Genomic DNA, 27,476 nt, shown 5'->3' with positions numbered 1-27,476 from the left:
ATTTTCTAATGTACTTTTTGTTCTTATATATAGAACTCCTGTAGCCTGACATCATCATTATTATTTAAATTCATTTCAGAACGGTGTTAAGTCAAATTTCATTTTGGGTTAATGAGATGTACTCATAAAATGCCAGGGAAGCGTTATTTATTTATAGATTAGCTCTGTACAGTCCAGATTAGGAATATAATTGTAAATACGAAATTATTAAGTACATCCCGCCTTTCAAACAAAATATTTTAATAGCATAGAAAACTACACTGTCTAAGCTGAATTTCATTCTGGATTGCAGGTTTACATTAGGAAAGCACGATCATGGCTATGAATCCAAGGTTTTATGAGAGAAAGATATAAACTGCTTTAAGAAAAACTATTGTCCACTTTTAATTTATTTCTTACACGGGGGAATATATTCCATGATCCAATCGAAAGTGCAGGAACGTAAGAGTACAAGGAACCAAGAGTGACGAGAAGGTTATGGTGCTAATTGTTTATAGTTTACTTGTGTATCAGCTTTTTGATATATTTTGTGTTTCCACGTATATTTCCCTTTCTTTAATTTGAACCTTTTCTCAATTTTTGAAAGTTTTTTTTCACACTATTTTCGATTGAATTCCACCAAGATATGAGTTTTCTACCATTTTGTCAGTACTTGTGTGTATTGATAGCTTTTATCATACTTCATACTGCCTTTTTGTACAGTTCCATATTTTTTCACTTAAAGATGTAAACGCTGAGCTATTCCATATAAAATCAGGCAGTTTACGAGTGAAGCCTCAAAATTTAGAGTTAAATTTTACATTTCAAGTAGTATTACCAGTTGGCGAAAAAGTGGAAGGCTGAGATTTTTTCGAAGTCAATTTTGAAATTAAAGGTTCTCAAAATACTGATAATTTACCAGCAAAATATTTCACGCTTGACATTTGTTTGATTAGCACTTGCAGAGAGCTCAAAGCTCATAGGATACTAGCAAGTAGCAACATAGCACTTGCAACATAGATATTTTCTATTTTGTACGCAAGTAGTATGAGAATCGTGAAAGTAATTTAAATTATATTTTTATTACTGGTTTATGATAATGAACAATTTGTTAATCAACTAATTTACATTTTAACTGAGTGTGACGTGAAAAGTCACGAAATATCAAAACTGTATGCAAGGTGGCAATAATATCATGATAGGACAGCACACGATTTGGGTACTACTTTCGTAGTGTCATCATTAGCACAGCTGCGGAACTATTTCGAAACAAGCAAACGGAGTGAAATGATTAGTATATACCCAGTCAGAAATGTCCAGTATATACTGTATTCGCATCAATAGTAATTGTATTTAAGCGCAGAACTAAACTTTAACAAACTTGAAACCAGAAACTTAATGAAACGACATAATGATCTTACCTTCCTCCAGACACTATTATGTTTGGACCTTGAATTTACCATGAAACCATTGCCTCCAAGAGTCTTAGAAACACACAAATCTTGAGAGATAAGGTTGGTAGCTACTCTTTACATCTCTTATACGGTACAGCCTGTATACACTATTCATACAGTATACGGTACAGCTTCTACACAATATTCATCTTACGTTCTTCTTTCAAAAAAAAAAAAAAAAAAAAAAAAAATCGCAGCGAAATGATAGCTACTTCTAAATAATTTACTAGGTTTGGAAACACACCTGCTCGAAACACAGGTACCATAGTGAGTCATCAAAATTGGCAGAAGGCAATTTTATATACACATCCAGGATAACAATGCTACCAACCTGTAATGTGCAAAATATAGCTACAGAACCAAATATTTAAATGTACAAATTTTAGCATGAATTCCAAATTGAAAAGTTGAATATAATATAATTCAAAGTTAGAGTAGCCCACATAGATTGATTATTTTATATCTGTGGAATCAAACTTCAGAAAAACGATCATGTGGCATTTCACTATATTTGACCCAAAAGCCGTTGATTGTAGGGAGCGTAAACCCATGGCCGATAGGTTAGTTCGGCGTTTGGTCTACCATGCAGTAACATGTTAGTTATATTTGATGTTTACTCTTCTAGTATAAAAATTACAGGATCCATGACCTGTAACAATTTCCATCGTTTCTTTGTGTAATTCTCTTCTACCTTTCCTAATTTTAATAGTCGGAATGTATTATTTCAATTTTTCCTTTTATGGTTAATTTTCCCCATGTTCTGCATTTTCTTTTGATGATTGTTTCTAGGTACATTACTAATCGGAATTTTTAGAATTAATTCTTAAATATTCACCTATTTCTTTTTAATCCAATTTTTTATTACTTGTCCTAGTCAGCTAACCATTAACATTTAAGGAGGCTGGCGTTCTAAGAAATAGTAGCTCCTTCATCCAGGTGAATTGTTTCAGTGTATGTCTTATAGCTGGACACCGACCATGACACGCAAGGATATTTCTCCAATTGGAGCAAGAAAGAATTAATATTTCGACATCACTTAGAGAAGCACTAGATAGATAGGATAAATTTATTCAGGTTGAGTTCTAAGATATGAAAATTAGTGCAAACATAATGAATATAATAATGTGCATCATGCCGAGACAGAGAAAGATGGACAGAACAACAAAATTTTAACTCTTAAGCATAGACAGTCTGGATTTCTCTCCTGCCCCATCTTTCTGTTTGGGTTTTTCTCTTCCCTTACGGAATAAATCGCTTTTAAAATCAATAGCGAACATAATTTACAATGCTTAATTCATTAAAAAACAAACTGTAGGCGAATGGAACGGAGAATATTTAGAATGAGTCTCACACACAATCTAAGGCGTATGTTCAAAACAGCCATATAACTGCACACTGCCATATAGTTGCCCCCGGTTCCATTTCAATTTTTAATTTTATTTACTGTTTTTAGATGTCTATGGATAAACATGTGGCTTCAGAAAGAAAACCTTGGATCTGTAGATCAAGATCAGGCAAAAGGTAATCCACAATCTTCAGAACTTACTGTTGCGTCTACATAAATGTAGGATTAATCGAGGACTTGCATTGAGGAAAGCTAATCTATCCAAGATAGAAGCACTTCAAATTTGGTATTGGCGCACAATGTTGCGTATAACATGGACAGAAAAAAAAATAAATGAGCAAGGACTAAGGGACGCTTATGAAGGACAACAGATCATGAAAATAATAGTAAAAAAAGAAAAAGCATGCTTGGCTACCTTATTCGGCACTCCGATTTTATCACCATGCTGATAGCGGGAAATGCAATAGGAATTCCAGGAAAACGAAGACCAAGGATATAGTATGTAGACAGTTACGAAGAAGAGACGTTATGAAATTTTAAAACTTATCTTCCATGGTAGAGAAAAATTTCATAATTTCCATGTTGCCCACCTACCTATGGTTGGGGGGAACAGGAAGAAACCGATGCTTTGAAGAAGGATCTCCCAAATTTACGATATTCACACTACTTCCTTAAGGATGATTAGAAAGTTGATTCCATAAATCTACGAAACCAGTTCTACCTCTTCAAGGAGGTGTCCTCACCGATAATCCATGCGGGAATGACATTTCGTAGCTTCGTTAGGTAATATTCGTGCAGTGTAAATAAAACTACGAAAATAATATGCGCAAGCTCTCGCAGGAATACATCGGAACTATGTCGTGTTATTTTAAAAATAACTCGCGTTCAAATATCGCCTGGTACAAGCTATATTTAATTCTCAAAACATATTGTTTTGTTATTAATAATTTGTTTTCTGCATTTCTTGTAGATATCTTAATTTTATTTACCAGTGGTTAGTTGAAGCTAGTTTTGGTCAAATATCTTTACACTTCTATTTCTTTCTTTTGACTGCATGGGTTATTCCTGTGGCCGTGAAATCGTGTTTTTTGCCGTTGTTAGAATCTTGTAAATATAATCGTAACGCTCATATTGATTTTCACTTTTTTCCCAAAAGTTTTCACATCTCTCTCTCTCTCTCTCTCTCTCTCTCTGTCACTTGTTTATTCCGTTTATCCCAGCTTTGCTACGGCAAATCACGATTACTTCCGTACCTACGTTTTGTCATAAACCGAAGCTGGGAACAAGGCTAGACTAAGCGTAGATACCGTAAAAATTGAAAAGTGAGCAAATGATCAAATTAAGCTCATATTAAAAAACTAAAATTATCTTGCGGTGCAAATCACAAAACCTGGTTAAACTGTATAGAAAATCTAATAATACTGAATGTAATTCATACAAATTAAAAGAACATCAAAAGGTTAAAAATGCACAAGTAGCTTTTACTGTATATGTTTACGGCCGTTTCGACTTCTTTATTTCCACCTTTATCTTATTTTTTTTCTTTTAATACAGATGGCCGTCTGGCACAATTGATAAATTAAGATTTCACGTACTCAAAATAATCTTCGACCGGTCAACTCCTTCAGGAGCGTTGCATTTATAACAATATCAGACGTTCCATGTCGGATAATCCCAAGGGTCCGCTGGAGTCCTTTGCTGATAGTAATAAACGATCGTACAAGCTGGCACAATTATTCCTTCCTTTTCAATGATTTGGAGCCAGAGTTTGTCACACAAAACTGAAATTACAAACGAATGTTAAGGTGCTAACACATATGTACTAGTCACTTCACTACTGATTTCTGCACAATATTAGAAAAAAATATTTTACACGAATGAGTATGCAAATATCGTACAATCACTGATGATAAACTAAAAACAATCGGCCCTCACGCATGCAAACGGCGATTTAGCTTGCGAAGCTCAATCCGTACAAGGGGAGCACTCATAAGAGTATAATGTGTGTTTACTTTAGAACAATGCACCCCACTCGCCTTCGTGTGTGCCCTTCCGAGCAACGACCAGGCGTTCGTGCAAAGCACTCAAGGTTCTTTTAGCAAACCAAAGCTTGTATATGGTCAGCCGGGAAAATCCCGATTTTCACTCCTAGCATCGGGACCGGAATTATCGTCCTATTAGCTTTTAGTTATAGCAGTGCGTAGGTGGAGATTGATTGTCCCGAAAGTCAGATATAAAGAAACGGTCACCAGAAATGCAGCACTCATGTGATCAGTGTCCTCCTCCATATACGAGGCTTCGTTAACAAAGTTTAAAATTAACATATTTTATAACTGGTGTCGAATCTGGCGTAATATCACGACTATTTTTTTCGACAATTCGGAAGTAGTTCAAAGTTACTATTATATCCAATTTTATTGCTTATTTTATTAGAGGAAGAATGTTAAATCTATCACGTTGCAGTTGCTTGTAATCGATTCTGCATTCAAAAAGTATGTTCATTTTTTCCGTTGAAATTCAATTCCAACTGGACATGGTTAAAATTATCCGTCTCCGGTTTCAACATTTATCGCTATAAAACGAAAATAATAACAGGTATGTAGCAGCTGTGGTTTTGTAAAAGATTAGTAATCCTGTTATTGAATTTTCATAGAGAAAAACTGTATAAGCTGTCGAGCAGCTCTTCTGCGATCGGGTCAGCGTCCCAACGATACGTTCTGTCTTCTTCCTTAGCTTTCTGTTCAGATTAGAAGTGCTTCAAATTAAAAGTTTTTTCAACATTTATCTCTATAGAAATGAAAGAGTAACGGATAACTAGCAATAGATATTTGATAGATCTAGCGCCCAAGGAACAGATTCCTTCTTCGATCTTGTTAATATATGGGAACATATTGTTACAGATGTACTACCTCATGTTTGAATATTGAATTCGCATAATTTTTAAGTCGATTGTGAAACGATATTCACTTGTTTAATTTTGGGTATTGTACAAAATGTTTAATAAACCCCACCAGGTTGATACTTTTAGCCATGCATAAAAAAGTTGTAGCTACTTAACAGATATTTGGCAGAAGTTACGTGAATGATTAATAAAAAGTGTGCCACCTTCACACTTTCTTTTTTACTGGCATGAATTTTAACCTTTATCCTGATTTGAAATGTTATTTTAGTACTAGGCACTGCTGTTATTTGTTCGTTTTCGAGCCAATATTGTATGTTTTAACCAGTACAAGATTTTACCATTCCGACATTTACGTTGGTTATTTCACACATTCCACTAACACCGTATCAGTTGTTCATAAACAGATATATTTTACGAATTTTGTAACTTTTTGAACTTCTTCATTATATTTACCTTATTGTAAACATAATGTTCGGCCGGTATTGTGTATGTTGGTGATTCTACCTACCTGCACAATTGTGTAGGTCAGTGCTGAAAGAGTTAAAGATGGTTATTAACAATCAGGAAAAAGATGTTAAATTTTGAATAACTTACGTAGCGTGAGATGAAGGAAAAGAAATTTTACGTGCTATATATTTAGTTAACATTTACAATAAAAAACATCACATTCTTACACAAATAATGAAATCGGTATGTCTACGATAGGCGTGTCACGTCGCTTGCGTCACTAATATGCTTGTGAACTGTAAAACTTTTGTAAAATTTTGGTGTGTCAAAAACGAAAAGATAATATTATAGGACACGATACTCTAAGAATGGGTTATAATGATCGAAGTTGGCATGGTTTAGTGTGGGATGATACCCAGTCGAGAAGTTAAATTTATGAGTTGTGGGACTTCGGGTTTGGTTAATCACTGGGTGAATGAGTTTCGTTTATTCTTGAATGTATACTAAAATTTAAAGTGGAATATATATTTTACTTTTTAAGCTATTACTGCTAAAATTACACATTGAAAATTACTATGAAAACTTCAAATGAAGGTCACGCTTCTTGCAATTGAGTTACTCTTTCGGCCTTCATTCACAATTTTGCGAACGTATGTTCAGTATGTTGTACTTTTTTGTAACCAGCGAAACAAACACCTGATCACGAGGGTGCTACCTCTGCAACAAAGTGTGCAGAAAACCAATGCTTAACTTCAACTTTGAAATTTCACAGATAGTACAGTAAATACAACCAGAACCAAGCTTATGCTTATTGTCCCTGGTTCAGGATTTGTGCAGGAACTTGATTTTAACTCCTACTTTATTGAGATGCGGACTAGTTTCAGCACGCATTTATGCGAAGAAAACATATTTTGACTGTAATAGTATAAACAAAATGTATACTTTCTTCGAAATCCGATGGTAAAGTCGGGAAAAGATTTTCTTGAAAATTTATTTCATATGTTAATTATTATTATTTTGTTGTTTTCACGTTGTAAGTGTTTATAAATGTCCAGTGTTCGTTACAACATTAGTCATGTAGTATTACGTAATTCTGTTCCTCCAAGTGCGTGTTTAAAGAAGGTATATTATGTATGATGCCGTTAAAGGTACGTAGATGTACTTAGTGAAGAGTGTCCGTAAGTGTTCTTCCCTGAATATTATATTGTAGTAACGCGGGAATGAAACAGGAAATATTACTGTGAATTATCGAGGAAAAAATAGTGATTCTTCGATATTTTTTTCCCAAGAAGTAGATAGATATACTTCTCCATATAAGTAAATTGCTCCATAAAAGTAAAGAAGAACGTTCGGAAATGATAAAGGCGTTGTTTGAATGACAAATGATGAAAATACTTTGTTTCGGAGTAATGTTTTAAAGTCGTATACAACAAGCCTTTTTGCTGTTTTTGGCGTTGCTCTTCTAAAGAAGTCCATACGTTGTTTTGAAGTTTTCAGCTTAATATCACAACATTCCCTTAAAAACGTAGTTTTTCTACATTTTTTTTATGCTAGCAAAATTGTGATCACTTGAGTGCATCAGACAAAGCCTGATTAAGTTCTGTACATTGCATATTCATTTTATATCATATGGTAAATTTATGTATTATGAAATCTGCGCAAAATTGTCCGTTTTCATCTCGTAAGTCGTAGATAACATGCTCACTGGTATAAAGTAAAGATTTTTCATGATAAATTTCACCTCCCAAGCATAATCCACTCATCAGATACTCTGCTTTTAGCGTAAGGTTTATAGCTTTTCTCTTATTCGTAGGATATTCATTCTAGAGACAGTAACGTAAGAAAAGATAAAAAGTTTTCTAAGTGAGATACATCATACATGTCTGGCTAATTCCAGACATGTAAAATTTAATTTCAATCGATTCAGCCATTTCTGTAGTTAATACCAGATTAGGTTGATGTCAATTTTTTTGTACTGAGGTATAATATGCAGATTGTTCGTCTTCTCACTCTTGAATGTTGTAACTCCGAGAACGCTGCTGCTCGCGACACTTTTTTAAAAGTAAAAAAGCTATTGTGCTAGTTGTCCTTTCTCTAACAGGAGAGACCACTTAGATTATAAGAGTTGACGTACGAATTTAATCCTCTTCCGATCTTTATGATACCCATTTCAATGAACGTAACGTAATAAAATGCCACTTAAATATAGACGCTCAACATATTAAACAGATTAGCTGCCTGTATTTTATAATGTGATGCATAACATATTTCTTCAATTTTTCGGTATTCAGAGTGTAGCATTTATCTTCGTACGCCCTATTTATTTTTAAAGTAAAAAACAATAACGACTAGAGTGTTTCACGATGCTAATAACACTCGAGAGGCATTGTTTGCAAAAACCCTGTAATAGCAAGATTCCAAACCCAATATATATATTTCGATTTGTGCGAATGACATTACACCAGGTTATGATAAATTTAAATTCTATCTTTAGAGCACAAAGATAAAAGCACTTGTAATAATCTAGGAGTAACGAAGGTTTTAATGGTTGTCCACATTATCTTAACGTGGAATTCTGGAATCGTTATATCATGTATTCCAAATAAGTAGATAAAAATTACAAGAAATTAAAAACTCTATGCTTCTCAAAAGTATTTATTTAATAAGAATGTATCAGATGTAACTACGTAGCTACATATCAATATAGGCAAAATTTTACTATCTCAAGGTATCAGACTATAAAATCGCAACTAGAAATTTGTATACTTACGGAAATCACGTATCTTGTGCAAAATTTTAAAAATTGTTATATCGTCACTTTGTTTCTTTGTAATCATAGCGACAGTTTTTTGTTGCTGCAATTGCAACAAGTTCTTCCGATTTTCAAAGTTTCTGACACAAAAAGTAGATATATAATTAATGTTAGTGACAACGGGTCTCTATTTTCACTTATAATAATGAAATGTTTATTCCACATAGCACAAAATAAGTATTTTGGTATGTACCAGGTTAACTCTGATAACGTATATATCGTGACGGACATAAGTCTTTGACCAGGTAATGGCAACTGCTTTGAAACAAATGCAGCTTATGAGAATTAGGTCTTTCATATCTGTATTTTCATGTGCACAAGAAACATACTTCTGGGTCATGATCGCAGTGGTTCTTGGTGAGTGGTGGGTTGTATTGTATCATGGTCGTGGTGGGTCGCAGTGGGTGATATGCTGTTGACCCACGACTGACTTACCAACCGATTCAATAAGCAACTCCAACTGTGGGACTTTCCGGAATATCCGTACAGATTTGGGAAAAGTTCCAAACAATATGTAATGGTTACATTTTAGGTTAAGATATTGCTAGTCTACCGTTTCATCTTTGAATAGAATTGGGATTTGCCGTGGATTTTTTCTACATATTTTTTCGTGAGAAAACGTTAATGAGCAATAGAAAATACAGCTTTTTCGATTCGGATCGGTTTGGGTTAACAATTTGGAAATAAAATCCTTTAATATCCAGCGATTATGCCTGTTAGGTTAAGGAAGACTATGATTAAAGCAAGTGAATTATGATAGACAAATTGGTGAAATGAGAAAGTGGGAGTATCCCGAGAAAACCCACGAGCACGATGTCACTCTCAACCTTGTTTGCCTTGAGAACGAACCACGCACCCCACACATCAGATTGTTTATTAGACTGGGTCTCACTTTCGATTCCCGATGGGAAAGCCTTTTAAATATTAAATGTCCTCGATGTATCTGTGTTCGTGTCCAGGTCGTTATAGGTTATTGGAAACACCTGTAAAACAAGAATAACCGAATAAAATAGAGATAAGTTACGGAGATACTTTGGGTCTTTTTTAAATTTAATCTTGAATTCACTGGACTACACTATGTTATCTTCAGGGTGGAAAAAAATCATGATTTTTTTAAAAAAAATCATTTTTGTTGATTTTTTTGATTTAAATCGATTTTTTTGATTTAAATCAAATCTTTCTCCTCGTATAATGCAAGTCGCGAACTGAAGAAAAAGCATTAGGAATTAGTATTAAATGCTAATTATGTCATTTAAGTGAAAGTATTGGGGTTGAATTTTGAATTATCCCCAATCGTTAACCTATATCAATCCCAAACAATGTTTCTTAACCCTTTCAAATTATGGCTCCTTTTAAACGTAAATTATAGACTTTCAGTCAAGCAGCTACAGCATCATCCCTATTTATCCTAGGATCATGGTACATACATCACTCTCTTTAGAATGAAACAGCTTTTGAAACGGTAACATTACATTTCCCTATCATGTCTCTGAAGCGGGAAATTTTGAGAATAATCGGCTTTTTTTTATACTTTTTTTTAAAAAAATTTGATCCCCTCTGGATTCCCCTGTGTTAACGCACAGATCTCAAAATCAACTGGGAAATACTAAGGGGTGTACTAAGCGTGTGTACAAAGTTTCAACTTCTATCTTGAGTAGTAAGGGTGAGGAAATTATTTAACAATGAGCTAAGAACATTCCCACGATGACCCGGATGTAATATAAAAATTTTCTCAGACATCCCTATTTATCCTAGGATCATGATTTGTTCATTATTCTCTTAAGAATAAAACAAATTTTCAAACGGGTCCCTTCAAATGTCCCCATCATGTATCTGGGGCGGGTAAATCATGAAAAAAGGAATTTTCTGTTAAAAAGATCTTTTTTTTTAAAAATTACCTTTGTGGACCCTTCCCCTGTTTTAAAGCAGAGATCTGAAAAATACTGAGGGGTGCACTGAGTAAATGTGCAAAATTTCAATCTTGTAGGTGCAAAAGTAAGCCCGCGAAAAATAATGTTCCCCAAATACCCCAGATTCCCGTATAAAACAGGATCTCAGATAACAGTTTCCTGAGACATCCCTATTTATCCTAGGAGCATAGTGCCCATCATTTTCTTCAGAATAGAACAGCCTTTGAAACCGTACCATTCATATGTCTCCATCTGAGGCGGGAAAATCACGAAAAAATCTGTTTTTGTTAAAAATATTCTTTTTTTTTTAATCATTTTTGCCCCTCTGGACCCCGCTGTTTCCACACAGAGATCTGAAAACATCTGAAAATTATTAAGGGGTGCACTGAACGAGTGTGCAAAATTTCAGTCTTCTGAATGCAAAATATAACCCGCCAAATAATAATAATAATAATAATACGCATAACAAAAAATATCATCTTTTTAAATTCATGACGTCATCACACACTATGCCTCAACGCAGAAAGGCGTGAAAGCATATGTAACGTGTTCTAGAATGCCTCCAGTCTTGAAGAAAACGAAGTAAAAAGCCTTATTGATACTTTTTAATAGAATAATGAAGATTCTACCCTATCACCTAAAAATATAATATAATTTAAATATAATAATTTAATTATATAATTTAAAAGGTTAAGCATTAAGGAAAAAGTACAGCAACGTTTATCAAAATGACATTTTTTTCACAAAAGTTACTTATATTTGGCAGGGGCCTATTTAAAAAAAAAAAACAGAACTAGCTTGCAGCATGAAATACATAAATTTCTCCTAAAGTTATAAAACAAAAAACAAAAATGGAGAGGGGATAGGACCCCTCTAAATACACCCTATTATCTAGGAGCAAACAGACACACACAAAAAAGAATTTTCGTCTTAAATGTCGATAGTGATTTAACCGTTTGAATAGTTAACGTTCTTAAAACCCAAACCCAATGTTACGAAAAGAAGGAAGCAGGATTGCTCCGTTACCTGTCCAAAACGGGATTTTCCCTAATCATCCTGTGCATGACATTTGTTTTCATACTATACTGTATATTTGAGTCTCATTGTATTATGATTATTAATTTCCATAATCGAAATAACAAAACAGAAACGGGATTTTACTTATTTTCACTTTAAATTAATTTATTTCGGAATTCGATTTAAATCAATGATTTTTATTAAAAAAATCAAGTGATTTAAATCTTGATTTAAATCGTGATTTAAATCAGACTGATTTAAATCAATCCACCCTGGTTATCTTGACCAAAATCAGTGGTTAATGGTTAATAAAAAAGTTGGAATCGTAAATGTTTGCAATTCGCTACATAGCAACTCTTACATAAGAGAGCAATTCGCAACTCTTACTTAAATGAGCGGTCTTAGGGTAGTGGCTTGATCATTCGCTTTGGGTGTTAGGGGTCCGCGGTTCGATTGTCTTCGAGGATCTTCTGAAAAAAATATAAATTAGAATGTTAATATTTCTGATATATAATAAAATGAAGAATTGTCAATTTCTCTTGTTCTTACAAGTTAGAGTTGAAACGACTTCTTTCACAGGGAAAACTAATTACATGACGTCACAATCTCGATTCCTACTGTCTGAAAACTTCGTTTGTTTCGAAAACAATTCATGAATACAAATGGGTCATCCCTGAGCTCTATGAGTCATAAAATTGCCTGAATTGTTACTAACTGTTCTTCTACTCTTACTAGAAACAATAATAATGTTTTCCTTCTCCATTTTCAACACGTTCCATATATTTGTTCAAGAAAAATTGATAAACACTAACTATTGTTTTTTGTATGTTTTGATGATATTTCAATATAACGCAACCATAATCCAACGTCTGTTACCCAAATAAAGGGTGTTACTTTGAAAGGGTATCGTGATGAAGACAAATCCTACTTAGCTTCTGTTAAGGCATACGAAGTTTCGAATTTCATATTGTCCAGTGGCTGACACCTTTTTCCTCTCTTTGCAAAGTATCTCTTATAACTCAATTCCTCCTTATAGAGTGTCCAAAGAATTTATTTCCATTTTCGTAATTTCAGTATGCTTATTTGCATTGCAGTAGGACGCAATATTGAGGTATCAAATATTCAGTAATAATAATAATAATAATAATAATATAGATAAGAAATTCCATACGAGGACACATTGTATTAAGCCTGTAAAATCGGCCGTAGCGTTAGCCAGAAGTTTCATTATAGTCGGGATAAAAGAGAAGTGTCAGGACCATCAGGACATACCCTCTCCATACATCCCTACAACTAGCTAAATGGTATAACGGAAAGTTTCGAGACAAATTTCGTGTAGAAAGTAGGGATTCTGAATTCACAAGACCCGTAAGAAAATTTGTTTTTAAGTTATGGTTATGCCGGCTAAGCTACAGAAGACGTCGATGATGAGAACGAAAGAAATATTCGAATAAAGAAAGGGAGAAGAAGCGGAACACGGAGAAAACCGAAACACACTGTGTTTGTTCAGCACAATACTCACTAGGCGGGACTTGGCTGAAACAGGTTGAACCATTAAATTTACAACACTTCAGTAATAATAATAATAATAATAATAATAATGGTATTAAAAGTTTTAAAGTTGCTCTAAAATTTGGCAAAACTTACTTAAACGTAGAGGTTTCGGGGAAGAGGTTCCGCACCTTCGTGAGACATTTCTGCAGCTACTCAAATTTAATCGAAAATTTACCGCTAAAGTTTCCTGTAGAAAATATTCTACTGTACGTTTTCAGGAAAATAACTGTAATAAAAAGAACTGAATATCATTGAACACTAAGGATTATAATAAACTAACATGTGCATTTGCAGATGTAATTCTATAAGCTTTGCTACAAAAATATATACACAGACCATAATTTAGTGAGCACTGAAATACAGGGTAACAAAATAATATATAAGATTCAGTCTACAGAGCAATTGTTACCTAAAGAGTAGCATATACTCTTTCGAGAATCGAGACGAGACGAGCAATGTTTACGATACTTTTCGTCTCGTCTCGATTCTCATCTCCAAAGCGTGACGATATTGTGAGTTAGCCTTGTCCCGTCTCGAATTAAAATGTTGGGCCTCATCCCGATTTTGTTCGGTATATTTTAGAATCGAGATGAGAAATTCCCCTTCTAATAGGCAACATTACACAAAACTGAAATATCTTTTTTTGCCTAACGTCACGTTCTGCTTGTAATGGTATGACCTTTGCGATAATAAGTTTTTATTGTTTAAATATTTCACGAGATAATTATTATTATTACTAGTATTATTCCTGAAAATTTGATAGTTCAAGCATTGAAACAAGCGAGTATTCAAATATTTGAATGTAACAAAACGTCTGTCATTGCCGATCAATCGCAGTCAAAATTGCTAAAGTAGAGAAAAAAAGTTGCTTTAGGTGTATTGGTGGAAGAACCTCCAGATTACTGGTCAAGCTTCTAGACCACTGAACCACGAACACTACGCTGTAAACGATTCGTCTTTAGTCTGGTTACATTGTCTCTCTCCCTCAGCTTGTAAAGTTTTATGTTACTTTTTTCTTCGTTGCAAAACGTCTTTCGTTTTCCACTTATGATGATATAAGTGAATAATCTTCGGTACAATTTTTAATAATAAGTTGAGTTGTTCTTAAACCTTTGGTTCCCAACTTTGTTTTTTCTTCACACGAAACTATAGATATGACAGATTCAATTTTGATATTCTCCATTTGTTTCAAAGGAGTCGCCATTACATGGTCAAAGACTTACGACCGCCACGATATAAACGATTGTTCAATTTGATATAATAAAGAAAAAACTACAGCCTCTTATTCTTAAAGTAGAAAGATATGGAGACTTCTCAGTGGTACTCCATTTCATAGTTCTTCAATATTTCATGTAATAAAACAAATTGAGCGTAATTTTATCATGAAATATAGCGAATGATTAATTTTTTTTTTTTTGGCTACTAAATCATTATCTTAAATCACATTTCCTTGTTGAATATGTTACAGGCCCGATAACGCATTTGCTTCCCACGGGGAAGAGAATACTTTTATTATATTAAAGAAAGCCATTTCTCATTCAGATGAGGAATCTCATACTTCGACGCAGTTTGGCAAAGAATTTCATCGATCACGTTTATCAAGACAAATGCTGACACAGGAAAGTGAAAAGCGTCAAACGTACCAAAACAGTGATAAACGCTTTAGTCAAAGTTCAACTTTGTCAAGCGGTAAGTTAGTTCATACAGGTGAGAAAACCCACATCTGCGGAATATGTGGAAAGGTATTTCGTGTATGCTCAAGTTTGGCTAAGCACATGTTAATCCACACAGGAGAAAAACCTCACATTTGCCAAGATTGTGGTAAGTCATTTACTCGACGTTCAAGTTTGGCTACACACAAGTTAATCCACACAGGAGAAAAACCTCACATTTGCCAAGATTGTGGTAAGTCATTTACTCGACGTTCAAGTTTGGTTACACACATGTTAATCCACACAGGAGAAAAACCTTACAGCTGCCAAGAGTGTTTTAATTCATTTAATCAACGTTCAATTTTGGCTAGACACATGCTAATCCACAGAGGAGAAAAGCATCACACATGCCAGGAGTGTGGTAAGGGTTTTATACGACGTTCAAATTTGGCTACACACATGTTAATCCACACAAGGAAAGAACATCAAATATGTCAAGTGTGTAGTAGAGCATTTAATCGAAGTTCAAGTTTGGCTACACACATGTTAATCCACACAGGAGAGAAATCTTACACTTGCCAAGAATGTGCTAAAGGATTTAGTGTACGTTCAAGTTTGGTTAACCACATGTTAATCCACACTGGAGAAAAACCTTACACATGCCAACAGTGTGGTAAGGCATTTAATCAACGTTCAACTTTGACTAAACACATATTAATCCACACAGGAGAAAAACATCACACTTGCCAAGAGTGTGGTCGCGCATTTAATCGACGTTCACATTTGGCTAGACACATGTTAATCCACACTGAAGAAAAGCATCACATATGCCAAGAATGTAGTAAGGCATTTAATCTACGTTCAAATTTGGCTAGACACATTTTAATTCACACAGGAGAAAAACATCACACTTGCCAAGATTGTGGTAGGACATTTAATCGACGTTCACATTTGGCTACACACATGTTAATCCACACAGGAGAAGAAAATTACACATGCCAAGAGTGTGCTAAAGCATTTAGTCTACGTTCAAATTTGGCTAGACACATTTTAATCCACACAGGAGAAAAACCTTACACATGCCAAGAGTGTGCTAAGGCATTTAGTCTACGTTCAAATTTGGCTAGACACATTTTAATCCACACAAGAGAAAAACATCACACTAGCCAAGACTGTGGTTCGGCATTTAATCGACGTTCACATTTGGCTAGACACATGTTAATCCACACAGGAGAAAAGTATCACATATGCCAAGAGTGTGGTAAGGCATTTAATCGACGTTCAAATTTGGTTAGACACATGTTAATCCACACAGGACAATAATCACAAGTCCGGAGAGTGTAGGAATGCATTTACTGGCAGTTCACATTTGGCAAATGGCAATATTAAAACACACATTTCAATAACCAAACACATGCAAATGGTTGTGAATAGGATTTAGTTTGGAATCACCTTTGGCAAGACATGTAACTAGACATAGGCTATAGAAAGGGATTTGACGCACTCACAAGATGTTAAGTCAAGTTTTGAAAAAAATCTTAAATTCACGATAAATATCCTACAAAACAGATCTGCAATAATATTAAATATTAAAGGAAACAATAAGTCCTTCAAATGATATAGCTCCCCTTTGTAAAGAAATGTGTTTTGGAAGACAAGTTTTAAGTTCGTAATTTGGGGGGAGATATTACGGAAAATTGGTTCCGCATCTACTCTACGAGCTGCGCTTCTGACTTCCCCTCACAGGGATTGCAGCATAGTGAAAAAGTGGCTGACGCCGAGGAAGATTTCAGTGACGATTCCTCACGTGAATTTTTATCTGAAAATAATGACTCCAAATATACCCCTTCTTGAGTCTTCACATATGTAATGGAGTTAAGGGTAACAAATTTAAGCGACATCGATAATGAGGGGTACCTTCCTCATCAGCTACAAGTGTACAATTATTTTACCTCATAGTGATCATATACCTAGGTATTTTACTATGACTTTTATTTCTATTTCTCAACATTCTCTTGTACTTACCTCATATACTCATATTTGAACAACTATTACACGAGGAACAATTTCACACATTATTTATCAGTAAAACGCATCTCACTCCTAAACTTAGTTAAAAATTTACCTGCCATCAACTCATTCGACACGATAAGAAGCTTCCGGGTTGACGCGCCACCAGCGGCGTGGCATAGTATTTTATCCTTACACATGCTATAGTATTGACTCCCCACCTAATATTCCAGAACATCTAATCATAACTATTTATTACAAATCTTTATGTGTCACAATGACAGTTATCTATGTTCGACCAGGTCGTCCTATTCGTCTCCCATTCCAATATATGTCTACCCAGACAGCATGTTTGCTTGCCGCAAGCTTGCCCATCGCTTTTATTTGATTTTATTTCGCTTTGGCTTATACACAAAAGCTTATTTCTGCTTAGCGCAAGCCGTAGTGCGGGCAACCCACGCTTCGCTTGCGAGACGCTTTTCTTTAGATTCAAGTAAAAAGCCAGCGCGCTTTCGATTTTCAGTTGTTCGGAAAATCCACGTGACGCTGACCTCCTTACTTTCGGCGAAAAGGTAGTGTTCGCGTTGTTAGTGTCTTGTTAACATTCAGCTTGAATAAAGGACAAACTTAATTATTTTTTAATTGTTCCGTCTAGTACTCTAGTACTCTAGTCCCACGTACCTATAATATCGCTCTTTATTAACTCATATTTCGGTGACTATGAGGCATAACGAATTGTAGTATTTACGTATAAAGCATAAGTGTGAACATAGATGGCAGCAGATTTGAGCCTACTTATTTCGCGAAAGAATACAGAACTGTTGCAGATATTTTAATATAAATTTCAAGTTTAGCTTACAGCTTACTATAAACTTTATCTGAACGCTGTGTTTAAAGTATAAACATTTTTCTGCGTTTTTATATAAAAAGATAGAAATTTCAAGTACTCGCCGCTAATATAGCAACATGTTAGATATTTGTAAGAAGCAACGGCGCGTTGCGTGTCACAACTAAACCGTAACAATTATGTTTATTTTGATGTTTTGCAGAAGCGGATCGAAGACTTTGGTGTTTTCATGGTTGTGCATATGCGTCAATGATTGGTGAGGTGAAAGGACAATATATTGTAGCATAGATTTAGTCAGACGGTTAAATTATACTGATTTCATACTGTTTTATCTAAATTCGCTTAGTGCAAGGTTCCATATAACTTCTTTGGCGTGTGTTTCGCTTGCAATAAGCTTAATAAAGCTTGCCATTGATGAGAATACGCTTATACTTGGCTTGCGTTTGAGATAATTTGACTTGTGTTTAACTTGTGAAGACAAGCTTGCCCCAAGCCTTGCCCAGATGTAACTAACTAGCTTGCCACAAGCTTAAAGCAAGCTAATTGGCTTGCATAGTATAGCTTGCGGCAAGCTAATTTACCTTGCAACAGCAAGTTTGTGGCAACTTGCAGCAAGCTTAAATTGCTGTCTGGGTAATAATTTCCGACATTGCTGATATCTTCTGATATTAACATCCATAGCCGCTCAGACTGAGAGAAACAGCTTTTAACAATTTTATTACTGCCTCCACTACAGGCTTCATTCACCCATTGCCAGAACCAATCCGTTCCTGATCTAACACTACTCCTGACATAATGATCACTTCATTTCTCGCCCACAGTATTTTTATTTACATCCTAGATCTCCTGGGTGGTGAACTTGCCCATTACACTCATTCTAGAAGTTTTCACTACTTCCTCCTCTGTCTCACAACCCCCTTTTCTCATACTTCGTTACTAAACTTACTAAACTCATACACTCTCAGCGTCCTATCCCTCTTTTACTGAAAATGAATTTAACCTTCGAATACCAAGACTGGGTCAATTTGGCCCAGATGTTCTTTTATAAAGAAATGCTATAATATCAAAGAGAGGTAGTGGGCTAATATTTTAGGTATTCCTCCATTAACAACCATTTTTACTTTTGGAAATCGAAAATCATATAAACACAAAATACCCAAAAAAATGACAGAAAAGGTAGCTAGGTCATTTTGACCTAGCCTTGGTACCCTGTGGTACGGCACACAAAAATAACATATTTTATTATTATTATTATTATTATTATTATTATTATTATTATGCTTATTGAAACGGTATTTTTTCTTTTGCCTGCAACAATCACTTCCCCGTTCTACCGAGCTTTGATTGGGGTGAGATTAGTAGAAAGTTTTATCAAATACTTTTTTCCACTCTTTCCCCCATCCCATCCGCACTACACATTTCTTTCTCAACAATTGCTATATTTTTGTCCAGTTCCCTAAAATATCTGGTTTTATTTTTAGCAAGACATGTGATTCTTCACACTTCAAAAGCATGTAAAATGTCACAAGCTTGTTTGCAAAGCGCATTGCACCAGCAAGCCGCTCTGCACGGACTGTCAGGTGTAATTAAAGTACAATGTGCGACAGAATTTATTCCTAATAAAGACAGTGTATTTTTATGTATACATTTCTAATGTTACAGTACTGTAATTCAGGTATTGTTTGAAAGAATCACGAGCCGCCACTGACAGTGTATACAGCATATGAAATTTACTGGAATATAGAGAACGATCAGGTACATTGCCTTCATTGTACGTTAGAAATTTTAACTCCCTGAATGAAACTTGACATTTGTTTTAACAAGAACAAGGAATGGGTCAAAATTACCCACGCTTAGTACTTTACCTAACATTGTAGGCTTGGTACTCTAAGGGTTAATCGACGCTAATCTCTACCAGCAATCATTCAACTCGCAACCGAGCAGTTCATCCCTCAAACTGCATTTATATCACCTCATCATCCTAAAATCCCTCCGCGCTAATTTAGTCTAGTTAAACACTCATCTCGAAACTATACAGAATATGTTTGCTCAGGTAACCGCGAAGCTCTTGAGCATCGTAGAGCCCTCCACCGAACAGTATGTAATTATCTTAGAGCATACAAATTACGACAGTGGATTAAAACCTGAAACACAATTTCTGACATATCACTCCCTTCGCAATATTAGATGCGTTTCAACGCATTAAGTAGTAAACCTCTTATCCTCTCTTACACCACGATCACACATTGCACAGAGACCAAGAAAAAGCTAAAATATTTGCTTCCTAATTATAGGAGATTTTCACACCCCTATCATTCACTTAGCATTTTATTTATCTTCCTGTAGACCATTTCAACTTCAATTCACCACATATTCATCTTCAACCCAACATGGCGCACAACATATCTACTCACAAAGCACTCACTGCCTCCATTTCTACCACACAAATCACTAATGTCATCTATCTTAAACGTTATAATGCCCCTAAAATCAATAACATCTATCGACATGTAAGACAACCCACCAATACTGCTCAATCATCTTGGTCATATTTATTCCACGGAACAATTATGTACCAGCTCATTAGAAATAATCCAAATTTCTCTTGTTCCTTAAAATCAAGAACACAGTCCGATACAGCTAAACAGAATCCTCACCAAAATCCTAGGAAAAAATATCGTCAAATGACTTCATCTCATCTTTATCATTAACATCTTTACCACACCATCAAGCAGGCTCCCGGCCAAAAATCAGCATCAACGATCAGCTTCTGCGTCTCCTCAACTGCATCCGTAAGCAGTATACTACCACCTAGCTATCCTGTCTGGTACTCTTTGATTTAGAGAAGGCATTTAATGTGGTGAAGCGTTAGGGTTTGCTTGTAAGACTGGTACATTTTCGCCTTCTAATCGCATATATCCGTTTTATTTACAATTTCTTGTTTGGCCACCGTACTTACGAATACATTAATCAACAGTTATATCAAACTATATTTATGTACACAGGCGTATCTATGGCTCTTTACCATCACCCTTATTATATCTACTTAATGTTGTTGACATGCCTCTTCCCCTACAAAATGTTCAGTTATTTCCATACGCTCATACAGCTTTTCTTGCAATTTGCCGTATTATACACTAAGTAAACAACGCCTTACAACCAACAATACACACTTTTGTTCTGCGGTGCAATAAACGGCGATTGAAATCCAATGCTGCCAAAACCCAAAACTACAGTATTTCTGCCTCCTAAGAAACGCTCCAGATTTCACAGTAATACACACTTACTTCCATCACTGTTAACGACAACCGTCTTAGAATCCCCAAAACCGTTAATACTTAGGACTCGCCATAGATAGACACCTAAGATAGAAGACTAATGTCCAGGACATCAACAAAAAGGCATACAATCGAATCAATCTAATAAAACGAATTAGTGGCACAACCAAAATATTTATGCAAAGCTACTCTTAAACACTTATATAGTCTTCCTTCGACCTGTGCTTAGTTATGACCATACCGTTAGGACTCGGCAGCTACTCCCTTTGATCAAAAACTTAAGGTTCTCGAACATCACACACTCAGAATTCCATACCACATCAAACCCCCGAGCTCTGCTCCAAAGCTCTATGCTGGCGTGACTTTTCCGTATATTTGGTTCCATGTAGAAGAACTTTGCCGCAAATTCTTCCGGAACGCTCAATCCCCATCATCCACTCCTCTTCGATTCCATCAACGCCCATATCTACTTTTATATCGTTCACAGCATCAGTCATTCTACCTCTTCCTCCTCTTTTCAATGTATCATTATTCCTTACCACCGAATCATCAAGATCTTCCGCTCATCAGAAAGTTTCTTCTCTATCACCCTCCACACAATATCATACATATTTTACACAATAATTCCTTTGTCACTAACAGAGCTTCCCATCCCTTTGAATAATGCTTGAAGCAGTCCCCAAGGGAGAAGAATAGCTTATATCCGTCACAATACAATTGTGACGATGTGCAGACTCTTTTTAATTATTTAGCTCGTTTTATTCCACCATAATGTAGAGATCTGCTCACGCTAATTCTGTAGCGGATGTCACCAAGAAATATACTTAAATTACACCATTATTTTCATGGGAAAAAGTGGTTTAATCTAGGGGAATGACAACATTATTTATAAAAAGTAAGTTTATTACATAACAAAAATGGTAATACTCGTATATAACAACATTTGATTTAGTGATTCAACATAAGTAATGGAATATCTGATAGTTCATTTAATAGATTGATACCTTAATTGAGTTCGATTAACAGGCTAGATATTGAAATATTTAAGTTAGAAGAAACGGAAGATGAAATACAAGTATGTGACAACAGTTCTTAATCTTGAAAGTTTTCTGGTAGGTACACACATCATTTTGAAATACTGCATGACATCTTCTAAACTTGAATTTTATGATGCAACAAGAGATTATACATACCTTATGGCAGTATTCTTGTAACTCTTAGAAACTTTGACGATGATTCTGTCTGGTCACAACCGACGTCTCGAACCTCTGCACCGGAACTTCTGAACTTCTGAACACCCGTTTGAGACCTTGAGGTTCTTTTATATTATGCTCGAGGGTCACACCCAAGCCTCACATCCGTCAGTACATCCGTTTTATCATCTCCACAAATATGGAAACTTATTGCTCTTTTGCATTTTGATTGGCTCTTAGAGACTGCCGCACCCAAAATACGTGGCGTGACACACATGTACATACGTGTACTGTCACAGCCAGAAGAATTCAATAGCGTGATCTCTAGACTTATCTATAGATTCATATCTATATAACCAATTTCAACATATTAATGCGGTGTCACGTTGCCAAAATCATGATTATGTATCCTGTAGGATGACTATGAGTAAACTTCCTACAAAATTGCGGAGCAAAAGCAACATTAGTCACCTTCAGAAGGTTTTACGTATTTCCTTTTTTCTGTTGCTAGCTTGTAGCAAGTCAAGAGAGAAAAATGTCTTTTAAAATGCATATTAATCAAAATAATCTTTTTCAATTCCTTCAATAAAGAGCAATGTAACCATATTTTTGAACTCAGCGTCACACAATATCCCATTTGTCTCATCCAAATGCACCTCATCTCATAGATATTTCACTCATCAACGCAATATCATGAAATGTAAATCCAAATACTTTAATCATGGTGTCTATAATTCATTGTACAATTTCTTTTCTCCACTGTCATTATGATTACGATTGTAAAGACCGTGATGTCCTATTTGCTTACTTTATTTATGATATAAAGTTATTATCAAATGTTGGAAATCCCTTAGACCATGTCTAACTCCTTTCTCGCATTACCCTTGACTTCTCTTTCCCCCGTGGAGGGCATAACCCTCGCGCGGGTGGTTAGCTACAACTAACATGCGCCATACCTTTACGTTATAATTTCACTTATAATGTTATTTCTAAAGGGTGTTTTATAGGTAATTTGTGTCTTGAAGCAACGTAGAGATCTTTGTTTTATACCTTTATCAAAAGACTGAAGGCGCTGTGAGACCGAAAGTAATCTTTTGCCCAAATATGTACCCCATTGGCACTTTCAGATAATGAATTTTTAATAAAATTCCGTATCAGGGAGCACACACAAATATAGGGGAAAAGTGTTAGGTTTGGGACAGTTGGAGATGTGGGAGAGTGATATATCTCTATTGTGATTTGTGTTAAGTCATAGTGGTTGCTAGCAGATGTGTTGGCAACACTTAAAAAGCATTGCTACCAGGTTCTGAATGTGCACAAGTTTTAAGAAGTAAAGTCAAATTTTCCTTCATCGCTGATAACTATCATGTGAGATTTATATTATAAAAATATTTGACAATATGAAGAGGTAGTAGAGGATTTAATATAAGAGTAGAGAGTTAGGTATTGAAAGTATATTTAGAACATTTTCTGTATGATTCTAATACCAGAGTTCGTAGCTTTATAGTGACAGTAGTAAAAGTGGGTATACACGGAGGATTACGACATGATGAATTGAGGAGGATTGGGAAACTGTCCTACTCCTTTCTACTCACAAGTGTGAAAACATTAGGTAGCTTTATTATAATTCGTGTTTCCGCTTGGCTAGCGCTATATTTATTTAGTATTTTTCACATCAGTGTTTCAGAAAAATGCCACGCAAGTGGAAGAAGATATACCTAGACTACATACAAACAGCAAACAGTGATATTCTGCAAGCCGTATCACGTCACGGAATTGCGTCACTGCTTGTGATAAGAAATATGAACCAGGTAACCGGCAGCAGACACCAAGGTTTCTTGTTCGTTTCTGTTTTTTTTTTAATTATTATTGCCCAAAATATGGATGGTGTTCCCAGGATACGTGGAAATACATGGAACACGCAGAAAAACACATATAGCATTTCCTAGTTCGAGATTTCGGTCTCCAATTGGCGACTATTCCCTTTATGTAGTTCGTAGGACTATTTCCACCGTCTCAAGTTATTCCACTTTGAGAAATGTCTGTCAATAGTAAGCAAGCGCTTCTTCTTTTGGTGCTCAAAAAGAATAAACGTAGAGGGAAAAAAGAATGTGTGTACTGTGCATCCTTATCCTATGTTATCAACGAGATTGAAAACTGGGCTGTATCATACTTTCTAATTATTTACTAATATTTTTGTGTATATATTTTTATTACTTAGAGTTCAACTTCATTTCAACACCTACTCTACTAGGCTATATGGAAGTAGATCTACAAACAACAGTACCTGCCACCGGAAATCGAACCCTGCTCCTGCAAGAACAGCAAAGTTCTAAGCACTTAGCCACAAAGAGTCCCATCAATATATGTTTGATTTTGTCAACAACATATTTCCATCCTTTATTTCTTTGATTAATGATTTAATAATAATAATAATAATAATAATTCATGTAAAGACAATAAAGAAGAGCACGCCAGCATTTTTTTCAAATTAATATGGAAACCAAAAATTTCAGTAGATTTATAGCACGTATGGTTTTAGTAAAGAGGTTCGAGTCGAGATGGAATATTATTCTTGGAACACAATTGATTACAGAAAATAGCTTCTTCCTATTTATTACCGTTTTTACCTGATAGTGATCAACGTTTAAACCGGAAGTAATTGATTTATACCACTTCTGGTTTGAACAAAGTGTTAAGAGAGAATAAGTGAACTATTCTTAGGGCGCTAAGTTGAATCTAAGGGAATCGCTTCTCGCTTTTTTATCGATTTTCCTCTGTGTAGATTAATATTGAAACCGGAAGTCGCGCTGGAATTTTACCACTTCCGGTTTTAATACAGTATTAAGGATGAACATGGAAATTACTCTTGGAACGCTTAATCGATTGAAGAAACCCCTTCTCGCTATCTATTACGGCTTTCACTCTATAATGGCAACGTTAAAACCGGAAATGGTTGATTTCTACCACGTTCCGTTCATCAATTGCCTCCATTAACTAACTTGGACCAGATACCATAATAGCTCAACATATCTGTTGCAAAAACAGAATATAAAAAATTGGAATTTGTTCAAGATTTATCGTGGGAGTAACGGACGGACGTATAAGTTCCGGTACGTGATAATAATAATAATAATAATAATAATAATAATAATAATAATAATAATAGAATATCCGGAAATGATTCATTTGGCATTAGAGGTTGCTGAAAACCTGATGATTAATATAAGTGACATCAAAATAACAAAATATAATAAACGACTAGGCAATGTTGGGTTTAGCACTAGACCCGGGATTGGGGCGCACTTTGAACGAAAATTTAATAAGCAAGACGAAGAAAAGTGCAAAAGTTGAATAATAATAATAACAATAATAACTGAAGTCAAATCAAACAGTCTCAAAATAATAATTGATTTAGTAAGTCTATTGGCTTCAATCATTGGTCGTCGAAGATAAATGGAATTTTAACGTTGTACTTACAGTAAACAGTATCGAAGAGTCGGTTGAGTATGGTGCACTGCACTTCCTCCGCACCCCTTCTGCGGATGTGCCCCTCAACACCTTGTCATAATATCAGTCTAGATAAATTTCAACAATCCGATTATTTTATTAATCTTAATGAAGTTCTTAGTGTTTGAATTATAAACAATTACAGATGAAAATTCAGAACGAATTTCTTTTATTATTGTACCAACGCATATTGTAAAACTCAAACTCATCATTCTCTGTAACTTTATTTGAAACAACAAAAAAGATCAACAATTTGTAGAAATTGAAGTCTTCTTTCACAGCATATGCAAAATTAAAATTCATTAAAATTTATACAAATACGAAATAAAGGTATGCATAAAATAAGCTTCTCTTATCATTATTATTGTCTACTGTGTTAAAAATTTCCGCTTTTGGGGAGCGGTGAAAGACCCGCGACTAAATCAAGCGTACATGTTTCGTTTATATATATATATATTCACAATCCCTGCAGTGTCCCCATTCGAAAGCCACTATTTAAAGTAATGTTTTCCTCGAGTGATGGACACAGAGTTGCTCAAGATAGTTGCGCAAGAGCGGTCAGTGACGGCAACTGAAGTTGCTTCGTGGTGCTCCACAACCACGTGCCACTCAGTGTCTTCGTCTGAAAATGACATTAGGGACACACCTGGTATAAGTTCGGTGAAGAAATTGACGTAAACCTACGAACAAAATCAATCAAAAACTAACTTGGACTGGTTCAGCTGTGAAGGTATTCTCCAACTAACCTAGAAGTCAGTATAGGGACGACTATTTCTCCAAAGGCCAGAGCACAACAAATTATTCACACTCAAATTTAACATTCACCTTCGAAATTTACTACTCTCCTCTCCAATTGGAATTCTGTTCTCCAAATTTATAACTTTGCCCCCTCACTAAATTTTCCTTTCTCCAAATTATAACGACTTATCAAAATAATAGTCGTAAACCTGGTTCGTTTGCTGAGGTAAAAATCCGAAGTGGTAGTATTTCTTTGGCATTAAAATATTAGCTTCGATATTTAAATACCATTAATCTCACCTTTTTAATAAAAATGACAACGTCTATAAACGGTGCTAAACTGGTTTATTATTTGATATAACTTATAATATATTTTCCTTGAAACTGTTAAGTACACAAACTCACTGACTAGGTAACCATAAAACATGTCCATAGCAACAACTATCCCATAATACCAATCTTACATATATTAAAAACATTCTTCTTTTGTTAATATGAAATTAACATTCTACTAAGTATAGTGCACATGTATGAGTACTTTCTGCCCAAGGTACAGGTAAATATTACTCAAACCAAAGTATTTTGTTATATAAAAATGTCGCTCGACAAAGGGACTGAATATAAAAGTCATGAGTAGGCTTGGCTTTTATCTTCAAGAACCACTGGTCCGTTTACATTAGTGCTCTCACATTACATATGTCCATCATATTTTGATCGCACCTTGTATATCTATTCATTACATTTCACATATACATTAAACAAATCTTACATTTCATCAATATTTATTTTTAATTAAATTAATTATATTTATTTCATTATTATCCATTA

The 27,476-nt window shown here is 35.0% G+C and overlaps 1 protein-coding gene across 2 annotated transcripts in view; it reads left to right on the top strand.

The window, feature by feature from the left end:
- Positions 1-26,699, top strand: part of LOC145669634 (uncharacterized) — a 39,648-nt gene extending 12,949 nt beyond the window's left edge. Inside the window, exon 2 of one of the 2 annotated variants that reach the window (XM_081737872.1) lies at positions 14,889-26,699. In XM_081737872.1, coding sequence (XP_081593998.1) covers positions 14,889-16,395 — 1,507 coding nt within the window. In that variant the 3' untranslated portion in view covers positions 16,396-26,699. Of the gene's footprint in view, positions 1-292; positions 419-14,888 lie in introns of those variants that run through there. The other variant, XM_081737874.1, reaches the window with a different exon arrangement.
- Positions 26,700-27,476: the final 777 nt, after the last annotated feature.

This window comes from Thermobia domestica, chromosome 14 (assembly GCF_964235325.1).
Source record: "Thermobia domestica chromosome 14, izTheDome1.hap1.1, whole genome shotgun sequence".
NCBI classification, from domain to species: Eukaryota; Metazoa; Arthropoda; class Insecta; order Zygentoma; family Lepismatidae; genus Thermobia; species Thermobia domestica.
Note: the sequence above shows the minus strand (reverse complement) of the source record. Positions and strands in the feature narration are given on the sequence as shown.